Source organism: Sander vitreus, chromosome 11, assembly GCF_031162955.1.
Source record: "Sander vitreus isolate 19-12246 chromosome 11, sanVit1, whole genome shotgun sequence".
Lineage (NCBI taxonomy): Eukaryota > Metazoa > Chordata > Actinopteri > Perciformes > Percidae > Sander > Sander vitreus.
This window is the reverse complement of record NC_135865.1, coordinates 10,636,524-10,652,279: the sequence shown is the minus strand read 5'-3', so window position 1 is coordinate 10,652,279 and position 15,756 is coordinate 10,636,524. Positions and strand designations below refer to the sequence as shown.

The 15,756-nt window shown below is 41.5% G+C and overlaps 2 protein-coding genes across 2 annotated transcripts in view; one reads left to right on the top strand and one right to left on the bottom strand.

The window, feature by feature from the left end:
- Positions 1-15,756, bottom strand: part of LOC144525100 (general transcription factor IIF subunit 2-like) — a 47,165-nt gene that overhangs the window by 15,713 nt on the left and 15,696 nt on the right. The window lies entirely within an intron of this gene.
- kctd4 (potassium channel tetramerization domain containing 4) lies at positions 7,686-9,604 on the top strand. The gene has a single exon (XM_078261598.1). The coding sequence runs from the start codon at positions 7,900-7,902 to the stop codon at positions 8,674-8,676; it is 777 nt and encodes a 258-aa protein (XP_078117724.1). The 5' UTR covers positions 7,686-7,899; the 3' UTR covers positions 8,677-9,604.

The window sequence follows — 15,756 nt, the reverse complement described above, 5'->3', positions numbered from 1 at the left end:
TTGAATTTATTTACACTGAAGGTACCATTTTATTTCCCTGTGTTTATAACTTGTCATATTATCCTTTATTGTAAAGCCCTTCTAAACACTTTTTTTTTTTTAATATGAGCAATGTAAACTACATCATTACCTTTCCCATATCACTGCTGATGATGGTTTACAGGTGTATGTGATGAGTTAATGATACAGCTGCTATGAAAAGCATAATGGTTGTGCATAATGGCAGCCGCTCTGGCCTTGTTAGAGAGCTTCGCCAATGCAACACAAATGGGGAAACTGCTAATTCTCTGCCATTCTTTTCTTTGACAGGTCTAAAGACTGGACATGCCTACTCTATCTGTGGTTAACTGTAAGAGTGGAAATCAGTCTTGTGCATGTGCACCCAGTTTGATAGTTACTGAAATGTGTTAAACAGAGATGTACATACGCACGGCTTTAGAAATCTGATTAAAGGCACTGATTGGATCTCAAAATATAATTTTCCATTAGAACTCATCTCTACCAAGCCCAGAGGCTGCATCATTAAGGAAATTTAATGATTCCATTCATTAACTTTGAAGTGATTTTCCGATGTCTGTAACTGCATTCAGCCCACTCATTTTGATTATTCCATGGACTAGCTGCATCCACATACCACAAAGTGGTAAGTACTTCTAACGCAGAGAGAATTGGTGGGCAATTTAATTACCGGTACTAGTGGTTGATTTCTCACCCTCAAAAACATATTGGCTGTTGGCAAGTTTTTGAAAAAGGCTACAGATTTCAACAAGCTAAACAGAAAAATGTAAGTCTAAATTTCCAAGGGGGCTCACGTATAAACGTTGCGTCCGCACAAAAAGCTTGCGTAGGCTGGTTTTCACGAACACTTTGTAATGTATAAAAAAAATTACTTGACGTGAGAATGTCTGGCCCGTCACGCAAACTGTTGAGCAATCGTGAGAATGTGCGGGCTGTCTGCAAAGTCTTTTCTGGCTCTGTAACGTGGTGAATTCTAACTGAAAAGTGCCGAAAATCACCAAACATTACAAAATAAAGTTTCCACTTCACTTAACATCTGTGACGTTGTCTATGAAAAAACATAATTTTATCCGATGAACATGAAACAATGGTGGAAAACAAGGTGTACCCGGTCTACCAAACACGGGGCCGTCTTGACTGTCTTGATTCTGCACATATTTCTGTTACTGTAGTCCTATTTCATCCATGCGTGGTGCAGCGGATCCAAGCGCACTGTCACCTGCCGTGGAGACGCTGGCCTCACTAACCTCTCCTCCTCTGAGTCCGGTCTCCCTCGCGCTGGACTCAGTTTCACTGAGCCTACTAACATGTAGAAAATCAATGGCATTACATCAGTGAGTTCAAACTACTTATTGTGCGTAATTTGGACTGACACTGAGATGCATGTTGTTTGGTAACTGGTGTGGCGCTGCCACCATTCGCTTGATTTCCACTTCAACATTTGTTTTAATTTCTGCCATGGTTCGGTGCATTCACTGCCCGGTCACCATTTGCCGCTCTGGGCATTTTCTTTTATTGCTTATCCAAGATGACAAAACTACAAACGAAAAAAAAAAAAAATCTCGCCTCCACCCCCGTGATCAGCACCTCAACCTCACAGTCGGTGACAGTTTTTTTTTTCGTCTGCAGAGGTATTACCCGTTGTGATTAGACAAAGAATGACGTCCGTATTCATTCATGGGAGGGGGCAAGGTGGGGTCGGTGGCTCGTTCACGTGCGATCAATTTCACGTTGTTTGTGATGTTAAAAAGGAAAGGTGCGCAGGACCTGGCGTACGCCCGGTTTTATACATGTGAATATTTCTGTGCGTAGGTACTTTTCAAGTTTTGGCGGTACGCCATCTTCTGGTAAGAAAGTCTTTTATACATGAGGCCCCTGGTAACATGAGTGTTAATCCTTTCTCACTGATGTTATATGATTGTAAATCACTATAGATTTCATGCGCTAATATGTAAAGTGGTTTAAAAGGTTTGTACTGAACCTCCTGACTACTCACATTTTGAAACAACATTCAAGATTTATATCAAAATTCAACATTTTAAAAAGTCCATAAAACATTATGCAGACCATGTGACAATAATGCTCAACTTAAACCCAGGGAAATATGTATTCTTTACAAATAAAATGCTGATATCTTTAGATTAACTTTACCTGACACACACAAAGACTCTATACAGTAGACAGACTTCCATAATGAATAAAGCAAGAGATTGACAGCTCTGAGCTCATACAAGGCCCTATTTTAAGTGGTTGCCATGCCAGCTTGACAGCAGTCAGCGACTATATGTTACACCACAAGCTCTTAGAGCAGCTCTATGAATAATTCATCACCTTTAAAAAAAAAAAAGAGAGTCCTTGCTTGCAGCATTTTGGGAAATTCGATTTGAACGTCCTAAGCTTTCAGTAGATAGAGACACAACAGCTGTGACAAACAGATTCCCACCGACTTTGAAGATAACAATCGTCCTTGATGCGCCAGTTTTAATGAACAGGAGGCAGAAAGCAGGTCAAACCTCCCACAATCCTCTCTGCGGCATCTTGGCCTCGTTTGCAATTCCAATTGAATGTTGATGATGATACCACTAATCACTTATGATTAGAAAATCGCCATGGAGACAGAGAGAGCTGTCATTCTGGGATCTTCCCCCAGATAAACACAAAACGCCGTATTTTAGTAACCAGCTGGGTTTAAATTGAGTGTTTCAACTAAAACTAATTGTTATTCCTCTGCAATGCACCTCCATTTACAGCACTAGCTCTAAGGTAGTTGACAACCTGTTGCACAAATGCAACACACCTGTTGCTCAGGTTTCCAGTCTACAAAGTTTGATCACCTTATTTTTTATTTAGTTTGCCAGGAAAAGGGCTGGGATTTCTTTCATGATTGTGATCTCTCAAATGGAAATTTTAATATGTTTTTAATGCTCTTGCACACAGAAAAAAAACACACATTTAAATGTAGTGATGTAGTGAAACTGTACCTGTAAGAAAAAAATATTTTTATTTATTTTGACTTACAAATGCAAATGCATGAGAGCTAATGAGGTCTCTTATATTGACCAAGAGCAATCACAGTGTTGTGGTTCTAATTGGGTCCAGTACAGAGACAAAGAGAATCTTCTGAGATAAAAAATAAATAAAAATAAAACATCTGATCATTGATCGACTATACTATTTACAGCTGCTGCTTTCTTGTTAGCTTTACAAGAATATTTGATTTACTTCAAATTCTCTTTGGAGCATTCTGAAGTGTATTTAAGTTTCATAAATACGGGCCAAGAAAAATATAAATCGTCTCTCCTCTTTCATCTGCGCTGCTAAATAAACAGCTGCATGCAACAGCACCTTCAGTTCTACATCTACTTTGCATGTGAACGGACGGCTGAGAAGTGGTCTCAAGTGTGATCCCACAGACTTTAAAAAAGGCAAGATCGTGGGTACAAAGAGGGAGAATCCGAGCATCACTGAGAAAGTACAGTTGCTCTTTCTCAACTATATGGACCAGAACATAATGCACCTTATCCATTTTTTGCTAAGTGAGAGATGGTGGTCCTTGATAGAGGAGCATTCATGGTTTGAGGCACACAATAAGAAGTAATCAAACAGTTACCAAACTATGAGTGAATTTAGGGGTCAGAAAGTAGCATACACCCATTAATGTTTGGTAGTTACACAAAGCTCTTATGTCTGTAGGGTCAGTATTAACACCAAAGCCATCAAGTTCCTTTGTACAGTCACTCTCACAACATGTAGAAACAGTTTTAATGGTCCAGTGAGGTACTAAACAAAAGGCTTTAAATCATTATTACTTAAAAAATGTGTAACAGCTCAACCTTCTCACTGGCATCTTTACATTTTTATGTATTCTAATTAAAGCTGAAACGATCAGTCGATCAATCAACTGAAAATCAATTAGCAACCATTTAGATAACCTATTAATCATTTAAGTAATTTTTTAAGCAAAAATGCCACAAAAAAAAATCACTGGTTCTAGCATCTCAGTTGGGAATATTTACTGGTTTACTTTGTCTTTTATGGTAATAAACTGAATATCTTTGGGGTTTAGACTGATGGTGAGACAAAAACATTTGAAGACAGCATCTTGGACTGTGGAAAACTGGGATGGACATTTTTCACAGTTTGTTGATGTTTTATAGACCAAACAATTTCTAGATTAATTGAATCAATAATTAATCAATACATAATGAAAGTAATCATTAGTTGCAGCCCTAAGTCTCATCTTATCTATCATCCCAGTATCCTGCTACTTTGTCTGTGATGTTCAGGACAGGAAGTCATAATCAGTGAAACACTTGAATTAACAATATTTGGCCACCGAGTAGACTGAGACACAAATATCCCTGCAAAGCAAGCCCGTGGTCTCTGCTGCCCTGCAGTGACATAAGCTGCCAAGATCCAGGTATTTTGTAATTGCCAGACTCCTGTAGCCTAGAAATGTTGACGTACCCTAGCGGCAGCAAATGTAATTTGCAGCCATGGTCAGTCTAGCAACTCTCCGTTGGCTTGCAAGCTGGAAAAACCAAACTCTGGCCGGGCCAATCACATCGTCTATAGAGTCGGTGGGCGGGCTTATGGCTGCTGCTGGCAAATAGCGGTCTTTCGAAACGGCTTTGGCCACGCCTCTGGAAGACTTGGAGTTAAGCTTTTCTTTGAGAAAAGAACGAAACGGCACGGAAGTCATTCTTAAAAAAGGAAGATGTGTTCGGAGTTGAGTTGCTAGCTCCGCTACCTTCTTCGTTGCTCTGCCTGGTTGTAGTGCTATCCTATTGTGTGCAGTGGGAATGGGTTTCCTCAGGAGGGTAGCTGGCGTCTCCCTTTGAGATAGGGTGAGAAGCTCAGTTATCCGTGAGGAGCTCGGAGTAGAGCCGCTGCTCCTTCGCGTCGAAAAGAGCCAGTTGAGGTGGTTCGGGCATCTGGTAAGGATGCCCCCTGGGCGCCTCCCTAGGGAGGTGTTCCAGGCACGTCCAGCTGGGAGGAGGCCTCGGGGGAGACCCAGGACTAGGTTGAGGGATTATATCTCCAACCTGGCCTGGGAACGCCTCGGGATCCCCCAGTCGGAGCTGGTTAATGTGGCTCGGGAAAGGGAAGTTTGGGGTCCCCTGCTGGAGCTGCTACCCCCGCGACCCGACCCCGGATAAGCAGACGAAGATGGATGGGAATTTGAAAGACAACCGTTTATCCCGCCCCTCGGATTGAGCCCTGCCAATGGTGAGTTCCCAGACCCAACATATTGATGTGGGTCTGGCTTGTCAGGCTAAAGGCCGTTTTATGCTTCTCCGTCGAATCGACGGCGTACCCCCGCAGACCCCTCTGCGTCTACACCAGACCCTACGCCATAGCCTTACGCGCACCTCTCTAAAAACCTAACTACACGTCGCAGCGACACACGTCACTCGGCCGTGGCTTGGCAGCGTTGCATTTCCCCTGACTCATTTCCTGGTTCTCCTTCTCCATAAACAACATGATATCAAGGACAGGGTCAACTTTTCCCACCTTGGTCAGAAAACACAGGGGAGACACTTTGTTTCTCCCACTATGACTCTAGAGTTGGTACTCGCTCCGAAGCTAATCGCCATCACTCTCTCACTTCTCCCCCGCTCTAACACACTCCCCACACACACACACACACACACACACGCCGGCTCGACGCACACACCAGCGCACAAGTATAAATATCAGGCCACTTACGTAGGCTACGGCGAAAGCTCTGCGTGGAGCCTCTGCAGAACCATAAAATGGCCTTGAGACTCCTGTGCAAGTGCTGATAAATTATGCAAATTGACTGGCATTGTTTTTTTTACAGCAGGAAGGCAAACATCTGAAGTAGGTTACAAACCATCTGGACAGAATTGTCCAGCATAGACATACATTCTGAGTGCAAGTTATCCGCCTGACTGTTTGTGCATGTGTGTTTGTAAAATAAGAAGTTCACGCACAGTACAGAGAGTTTAACATACAAGCATTTGTTTTGTGCCATTTTTTACTTCTTGCCCCAAGGTTTTGAAATTTCTCATAAGACGGTGCCTGAAGAAATACTGAGAAAGATGAAATTATACACAAGTAAGTAGTTGTAGTGCTGGATGTTTAACCAAAGTTAGCCGCGGAGGAGACCAACAACCCAGCGCTCACTCCAACAGAGCCCGACAGAGGTGGGACAAAGTGCCAGAAGGAAAGCCCGCTCTGCAGCACTTCATGGCCATTTACCAAACCATCATGTAAGGCCACTGGGGTGGAACCAGAGTGTAACTCCACATGAAGTCACACTCACAGCAGTGGAGGCTCTCTGTACAAAGAGGGAGGGTATAAATAAGCAGGTAAACACCAACAGACACTCTTTCAGGTGTCTTATATTGTGTCCCGCTTCTGAGTAAAAAATTAACATCCTTTTTAATCACAAAATATTATGTTATGGAAAACATTGTAGAGCTAAAACAATTAGTCGATTAATTGTTTAGTCGATCGATGTGGTGCTTTGCTCTGTTTTATGTCATTGTCAACGGAATATCTTTGGGTTTTAAATAATTTCCACTATTTTCTTACATTTTATTCACCATATTATTCATTGAAAAGAAATCGACAGATTAATCAAAAAGGGAAAACGCTCACAGTGGTGGTATGAGGCATTCGTACCAAATTACAAGTCTGGTGAAGCTCTCCTCGGGGGGCTGTAACAGGCCAAACAGACTGTAAAAATTATGTATGGAGCTTCTGGGTCTGAAAAGTGTAGTCAATGCGGAAGTGTCTTAAACCCGCATTCTATCTAATTTCCAGCAGGGGGCGACTCCACTGGTTGCAAAAACAAGTCGGCTCATAGAAGTCTATGAGAAAATGACCCTACTTTTTACTTAATTAAAAAAATCAAGATGGCCAAATTTCCACACTCAAGGCTTCAAAACGGTAGTTCACAAACCAGTGGATGACATCACTGAACCGTCCATTTATTTGTACAGTCAATGAGGCCAAAGCATTAGCCAATTCAAATCCTGTCCATCATGACCAGACCACCACCGACTGCAATTGGTCCATTTCCTCCACATGAAAGTCAGCGCGCACACAAGACACACACACACACACACACACACACACACACACACACACACAATTAATGCACAAGCAACATTTTCTATGAGAGGACTGCTTGTTATTTTGCAAGAAAGAAAACAGGATATGCATGTTTAAAAGCATCCTGTTGCTTTCATTTACATAAAGATAGCAGTCTACTTTTCCCTGTCATAACCAGAGATGAGAAAAAACAAATGAAACTACTTTTCAAACAGATTACAGTTCACATGTAGCACTGTGTGGTAAACAGATGGATTTGGCTGCAAAGGGAGTTTGATATTCAGACTCACACAAGCTGAGGCAGTTTCACACCACAAAAATTATGGAAGCAACACCCCCCCCCCCCCCCAAAATCTGGTGTGTGTGTAATCTTTTTATCAAAGATAATTAGGGAAAGAGAGCAAGCAAGAACGGAAGCGCTCCAGAGTCCGTACCCTTCTGTTTGCTCTTATATTTCCACTCTCTCCTCCCTGAATGTGACGTTGTCTGCCCACCCACTCCTGAAGAGTGAGAGAGAGGGAGAGGAGGGACATCGAGCAGCACAGAGAAACAGTCTGTTTTCAGCTCCCAGTTCACTACAGCTCTCCTGCCAGACAGCACTCACCCATCCACCATCACACACTCTCAAAAACATTCACTCTCACTATACGACAGCTGACAACACCTTTTCATTTTCTCAGCAGCAGCAAAAACTCAAAAAGCCAGATCCAAAAGAGAAGAAAAAAACAGACTTGATTTGTACTGCAGACACACCAGCTCTAAGGCGGCTGGGTCGAGGCTGGAGAGGGTGACTAGAGAATGGAATGGAACCTCAGAAGGATGGAAAGTGAACTGAGGCACATCAACCCTGACCTGCTGCAGCCCAGCAAGAGCTTTAAGAAGCCCTCTTCAGGCACCATCACCATCAATGTAGGGGGGTTCCTGTACACTGCCCACCGGACCACCCTTGCCAAACACCAGGGTTCCTTTCTGGAAGAGCTGGCCAACGGTAAGAAGCCGGTTCAGCACACCGATTCCATGGGCAACCCATTCATTGATAGAGATGGTCCAGTTTTTCGCCATGTGCTCAATTACCTCCGAACTGGAGAGCTCCAGCTGCCTGATGACTTCCGGGAAGTAGGGCTCCTGCGACGGGAGGCAGATTTTTACCATCTGAGTGAACTGGTGGAAGCCGTGGTCGAGTGGGAAAGTCAGAGGACGGCCCAGCGAGAGGCCGCCTTTTTGGAGATGACTGATAGCCATGAGAGGTCGCAGGGTCTCAAGGTGTACTGCAGTGACTCCGCCTTCATCGACAAGGTCAAAGGGCGACTGGTGCAGATCTCCAAGAGTCGCCTGGATGGCTTTCCGGAAGAATTTGTGGTGTCGTCCAACGTGATCCAGTTTCGACACTTCATCAAGTCGGAGCCGGGATCGCGGCTCGTGCTGAAGGAGGACAGCACATTCTTGTGCACACTTGACTGTCTGAAACTAGAGACAGTGATGCTAGCGCTGAAATCAGGCTTCAAGCTGGTCACCAGCCTTGACAGCAGCAAAGGCTCTGTGGTAGCGGCTGAGGCCCTGCACTTTGTCAAGTAGGATAAATGGAAATAGAAAAAAGAGAGGGGAGGAGAAGGGGAGGCAGATAGGTAAAAGAGTAGTGCCTGATTTTATATCCACCCCGCTAACATAAGGTACTGGCTTTAAGATCTTGTTAACACGTGCTGAGCTGTAATGTGTCATTGGATGGGAGAAGAAGAGGTGGGTTTGGAATGTCTCACAGGACAGTGTTTTATATCTTTACTGCACAATGCTGGTTTTTAAACACAGGACTTGATAGGTTTGGGGTAACAGTGAGTGATTCAACCTTTACACTGCTTTGTAAGCTAGTATTTTTGGAATTCAGAATGATCCAGATCAACTTAGCATTTATGATATTTAAATTGCATTGCATCATACAAAAAGTACAACTCTCTACTGTAATATGGAAGACAAGCCAATGAATATTTCCATAGAGAAGAGCAAGGGATCAAACTGAGTCTGAACATCGACAGCTTTATCAGTGGATTTGTTTCTGCACAAGAACTGCTTCTGCTGCTTTGTCAACAGCTGCAAAAGCTGTGATGTGCACCGTTGTGCCATTCAGCTTTTACTACAGTCTGTGGCTGTGTGTATGTGTGTGTTGCTCTTTACTGTGTGTGCTGTGTTTAGTTAGTTTAATAACTTGTGTTTAGTTTATTAGCCTCTCTGGAGCCTGGAGGGGAAACCACAGTGCATTGAGGTTGTTTTTGGATTTACTAACAAACGTCACATCCAAAATCAGACTGAAGCAACACAAACTGTTCCTCCGATCATGTGGACAAGTTGAGTTTAAGTGCAAACAACCGTTAATATTGTAAGGGCTTTGAATCTAGCATGATGCATGTGCACTAAATAAACGGTGTGTTTGTTAGTGCTGTGAGCCTCTGTGAAGTCAGTGCCACAACAATGCCTATTACTTTTCAATGTGAATATTTTACAAATAAAAGTGACACTGAAACTATTGGAACGTGTTCAGAAGTGTATCTGCAAAAGTCTGTTTACCTGATTCATTACTTGGTGTAAGAAGCCAGAGGAATGCTGCTCTTAATAATATTAGGGGTTCAAAAAGTTACTTTGCATCAATTTTATAACAACATCAGACAGCCGGTCTTAACTTAGTCTTATGTACTGGGATCATGGCTATTTTGCTTGCAGCCATTAGCATAAAATGTTCACTGATAACCATTAAATCCTGACCCACATAAACTTACAGAATGTAGACTGTAATTTTTAACCTATGAGGCAGGCGGGAGCATTATTTGTGTAAAGTTTCCAGAATCTTCTGATAAAAATAAGAATACATTTGGAGAGACGCACCAAACTGGCTCACAGGCAACATTTTCTTTGCATACACTTACTCCTTTTACACTCTGCATGTGTTCCACCTACATCTACAAGGTGTGCAAAAACAGGGACAAAATAACACTATGTGCTGTACTGTGTGACTGTGTGACTATTATTGGGGCTGATCCTGTCCTGAAGTTACATATTATTTCTACCGATGACTACAACTTGGAAAAACATGAATACAATAGCCACTGCTTCTACATGTTAATGAAAAAAATGAAAAAATGTATTGAGCCCCAGCAGCTGGTTTTACCTAGCTGCAGTGATGTAGAAATGTACTCCGTCATTATTGATGTGAAAAAAAAGGAAAACTCACAATGTCATCATACAATGTGTCACACATTGTAAGTTAACAATTTAATTAAAACATGCTCAGCTATGCTATCACCTTCACACCGCCTGCTGTAATGACCGACTCACTGCCGCCACAGTGCTTTGGGGAGCCCCTTCAAACCCTCCCAGTTCCAGTAAAGATATTTGGTCATTTAAAAGTAGGCCTGTCTGTGAGATAAATCTGCCCTTTTCCCTCAGGGAGAACCTCTTTTTATCTCTATGCACTCTGCGTGTAATCGTCAACGTTAGTAGTAATATACTACTTTTCCAAGTACTGTGCAGTGAAAAATATTTACTATTACAACTTCAGTAATATAGTTGTCAAACGCGATAAGCAGTTATTGCCCTCTGTATATTAGTTGACTTACTGGAACAATGTGATTATTCCCCTCTCCTGATTTGTTTTTCTCACAATGAGTCTCCCTTTTTAAGGTGATACAGGAATGCCCTGAGCTTATGATAACCTCAATGAACTAGTTCACATGAACAAAATGGGAACGTTGATTTTCTCTGTAAGTATTTTTCCACCATTATGATGTGAAATGATTGACAAGAGGATTAAAAATTGTTTTGATTGTATCAAGTCAAAAGGAAGTATTGCAGACTATGTGACAAAGTCATTTTTAAAATTCTAAATTAGTATCATCAATAATAATAATAATAATAACAGACAGTGATACCAACCAATGTGATTAAACATGTTACTGTAATACAAATCTAATGAAGAGTACAAATATCTCTCTCTAAATAGTAGTAAATAGTAGACAATGACATTAACACAACAGTAATTAAAGGGGTACTTCAGCGAGTTATCGATGCACTTCCACAAAGGTGGGGGACTTGAGAGGGACGTTTAAAAAAAAAAGGATGAAAATCGGCCAAGATATTGTTAATTTTTAGTCTCTATCTAGTATGACTCAACTTCCAAAAATAATGGATCCTACATTTCCCATAGTGCAACTCAATTGCATCTTTAGATAGACCCCTGCCTGGCAAATGCCAACACCTTTCAAAACTAAAGCAGAAATTGCTCTGATGACATGATCAGAGTCAACTGAATGCCCCTTAAAATAAGCAATGAAATGCATACCCTAAATAAATAAATCAATATCAAATTAAATACATTAAAGTCAACATTCAAGTTAAGGTCTTTTAAGCTCTTTGGAGCAGTCCAAACTGAATAATACATTTATATTATTTATAAATAAAAACCACACTTCATAAGTCAACAGGTTGATTATACTAGGTCGGAAAAAAGGCTAATTCTAGAGTCTAATGGCTGCGTTTCAGGACAAAAAGCTGATTTGGCAGAGGCCGATGTTGCCTGTGCCAAAGGAAATGCAAAACAAGTCTTGCCTGGTTTATGTCCAAACAACGTGAAGCAGTGATAAGTCAAGATCAATTTATGCAACTTCAGAGGAAATGTTTAAATTGAATAACAACTAGCAGCCAAACGCTAGTAAAATATGCAAGTGGCTGGTAGCTTTGCTTCACTCACCAGCCCAAAAAACAATGGTTATCTATTGAGTGCCTGGCAAAACTTTAACATTCACTAGCCATTTGGCCAATGGAATTTTTTTTAAATTTTGCTCCCTGACTCCAAACATTGAAAAGCATTTATCTCCTCCAGAGTTTATTTTTTCTAGAGTGGAACAGCCTTTGTAAAACAAATTAAATAGCCCCTTACTGTACCTCTATCAACATACTGACAATCGGCCACCTTTAAATGACCAGCATCTCTCACTGTACTTCTAACTGTGCTTCCTCCCCCCATGGTGGCTGAAACCATCTGTTCCAGCAGGCGATGTCGTCAAACCGTCACACCAGCCGCCACCACCCCCAGTATGACTCATACACCCACAACAACCTCTGACATCAGGCGAACCTCTTCCTTAGCCCACTCCTCACAAACACAGAAAACAAACATACAACGCACACATAACACTGTGTTCGTCAAAGTAAATGTAAACACATTCAAGAGGAGATAAACCCAGTGAATCTGTGCTGTTCAAATGTCACACCTAGCACTTTACTTTCAACATCAAACCTTTTTTTAATTGAAGATCGGCTTCATGAATTTTTTATGACAGTTACTGCTTTACTTATTAGTCGCGGGGTCAAAGTGATCCACACCTCATCAAAAGGGGAGCTTGGGATGATGAGGCATGCAGGATGTGCAGGCGGTAGAAAGAGGACAGAGGTGTTAACAGCAGTGAGAAAAGCTCAAACCATACTATCAACAGTCTCATCTTAGTCTTTTCACCTGTTGCCAGGCAAACTGAACTCCTACATCATACGTTTACAGGCTGCTCTTTTTCTCTCTCTCTCTCTAACATACACACACCCCTCCTTATAGCGATGCCTTAAGTCGTGTGGTGCCGCTCCGCCAGAAAATGACTAACATAGCTAAGATTTTTATCTTTCAACTCCAGAAAGAGAGCCAATGGCAGAGGAGGAGGAGGAGGAGGAGGAGAGAGAGAGGGTGAAGATTAGGAGGAGGGGGAGGTCAGACCCCTTCTACTTCCACTCTCAGCTCAGACAAAAGAGGCAGCAGCAACCATTATTGAGTCACACAAAAAGAGATGAGGAAGGGGTGGGCACAACGGAACAGTGAGTATAGAGAATTCTTTTTCATGCAATAATGTATTTAGGTATTTTTAGATTGAAGCTGACAATTTAAATCTGAGCTCTTTCATACCAAACGTTCAAAAAAAAAATCCCCCAAGAACTATACTTTTTCCTCAAGGTATGAAAGCCTATGAAACAGCATTTACAATTTTTAAAAGATCATTTGGGCTCAGATTCATCCCTAAAGAAAATAACAGAAACCATTCTGCCAGTGAAGTGAGATAAATCTGCTCGTTCCAAGTGCAGTTACCCTTGTTTCAGGACAACAAGTAATCTTTAATCTGTATCTTGAAATTGGACAGAAAAAAGGTCATTTTAAATGTACACTTGATCATAGCATATTCTTAAAACAACTTAGAACATAACAATAAATTCAACTACCAGTATAGTGTTGACAAAGTCTACAATTAAAATGCTATCTAATAATCTGTCAGTTATGTTTTTCAATTGATCCATAATTTGGTTCATAAAATGTTAGTGGAAAATTACATCACAATTTCTTAATTCTTAAAAACACAAACCTCCGTTGCTTCTCTCCTACGCTGTAAACATTGCCTTACACTATTAATCTCGTACAATGTACAGAATAACGATAACACTGATACTTTACTAACATTAGCTTGCATATGTTTGGGAACCTGATAGCTGATGTTAGCAATGAAATGGTACCAAAATAACGTAAAACTATTATTACACTAGAAGGAACACTCATGGACGAAGACGTACTTCTTGGAATAATACGGCTGCCGTAGGAGTTATAACGCGCTTGGGATGGGAGGGGTTAGAAAGTAATATTCAGTTGGTTGTCATATACAATTTTACTGCTAGATGGGAGAAATTCTTACACAATGTGTTTTTTTTTAATACAATATAGTAACTAAGGAAGGTTATTAGTTACTGTAGTCTTGAGGCCGTTTCTTGGCTGTGTGTCAATTTATTTTGTATATGCTGTGCTCACATGGTGCCTGTTTCTACTGTAAATAACATTTTGTTTTTAATATTTTTTTCAACATTACAGTTTTTTCTTTTTCCTTGAAGACACCAGTGCTTCATTTGGGAGTGCTGGGGCACGACAATCTGAGCACGATATATTCAGCTCAGGCCTCATTTAGACAATGCAAAGCAGCAACTCTCCACAGCCAGACTAATGGTGGGTGAGCAGCTTTTTTAAGGCTGAGTGAAGCAAGTTTTATTACTGTTGAGTAAAATCCTCCCACACAACACAAAACGATTTTCTTGCTCATACATCTCACACAAAAGTAATACAACCATATGGACTATGTGACCTGCGTGGAACAACCACCATCATATCAGATGTGGACAACACTGACTGGCTATTATTACATTTTTAATAAACCAATGTGTGGCCTGCTCTTGCGCTGGTCCAACAATAATGTTCAGGTTCAGGTTCAGGTTAATGGGATTCTTTTTATTAATGCGTCTGTGTGCATGACTGCACTTGACTTTTTCCATTACATGGTACCTGCTCGACTCGCCTTTTTTGTTTTTCCATTATGAAAAAAAGTACCTGTTACTAGCTAACAGGTACTTTTTCCAAGGTTCCAAGCAAGCTGAGGTGATACCAAAAGGTGACGTGAAAACCTGCAGACTACCGATTGGTCGGAGAGAATCGGCACTAATCACTGCGTCATCATTGCTAGCGACAGACGGGGTGTCCTGAACAAACCCTCCATTTTTTAAATAGTTTAGTCAGCGGTGTTTTTTTGGCTGCCTCCAGCTTCTTTGGAAACAAAATTTGTCTTCTGCATGTGGCAACAGCCAAAAACAACACACCTTCGACGTTCTGTGCGTCGCGTTAGGTCACGGCTGTTTCCTGCGGCGTCGCTATGATGACCAGCCACGCTCGCCTCACGCATGAGGCGGTACTAAATCTGCAATGGAAAATGGAGGACGGGGCACTGCGGCCGAGTCGAGTCAAGCCGAGCCGAGCTGGTACTAGCAGTGGGAAAGCGCCATAATCTCTGAAACCCACTGGTGCAAGCCTGGATGTTAAATACAGAAATGGGCTGTTAGAGTAAATTGGATTTCTCATTTGAAATAACGTAGCGATGGGAGGAAAATAAAACACAGAACAAGCTGTCCAACTTTCTCTGATACAAAAAGACGGGTTGCTTAAATGTGAGCGGTAATTCAAGTGCCTTATGAAATTACAAGTGAATCAGAGATTCAGATGAAATTATGAGGAAAATGTAAAATCACAGCATTTGACCATGGTCTATGGCTGTATTTGCTCTTCTTGCCTTGTTTTAAGTCTAAAAGGACTTCAAACACTTTAACTGACATGGCATAACCTGATAGAGGCACCATCTGCAACTTCAAAGAACAGATGATTTAAAGAGGTTACTTCCCTCACATCTTCTTGCAATGTGCTCTACTAAAACCTTTTCAGTCAACCTTTCAGTTAACAACCTACTGACAGAGGCTCACGTTTTATCTACTGCATCACATTTGAGCCCCTGTCATTATATTCTGGGTGCCACGTGTCTCTTGTGTGGGAGCACAGCAGGGTTTGGACAAACTTTTATTTCCAGTAGCAAAACAGAAATGAAAACGCAGATGATGTTTCTTTAGAGAAACAATAACTGGCTCTAACTCTCCTATTTTAACCTTGGACAACAACAAACATGCATCTCTGAGAAGAATAGCAGGCCTTGAGTCACAGTGATTCAGCCCTCTGCTTCATTGTGACTACAGGGAACAGTAAATGTGAGATCTGCATTTTTTGAGGAACCTGTGGGGTGCAAACAACAAATTTGAATACACAAATTT

Bases quoted from the DNA above. Each gene is read 5' to 3' on its own strand.
- kctd4 (XM_078261598.1), top strand. From the start codon at position 7,900: ATGGAATGGAACCTCAGAAGGATGGAAAGTGAACTGAGGCACATCAAC.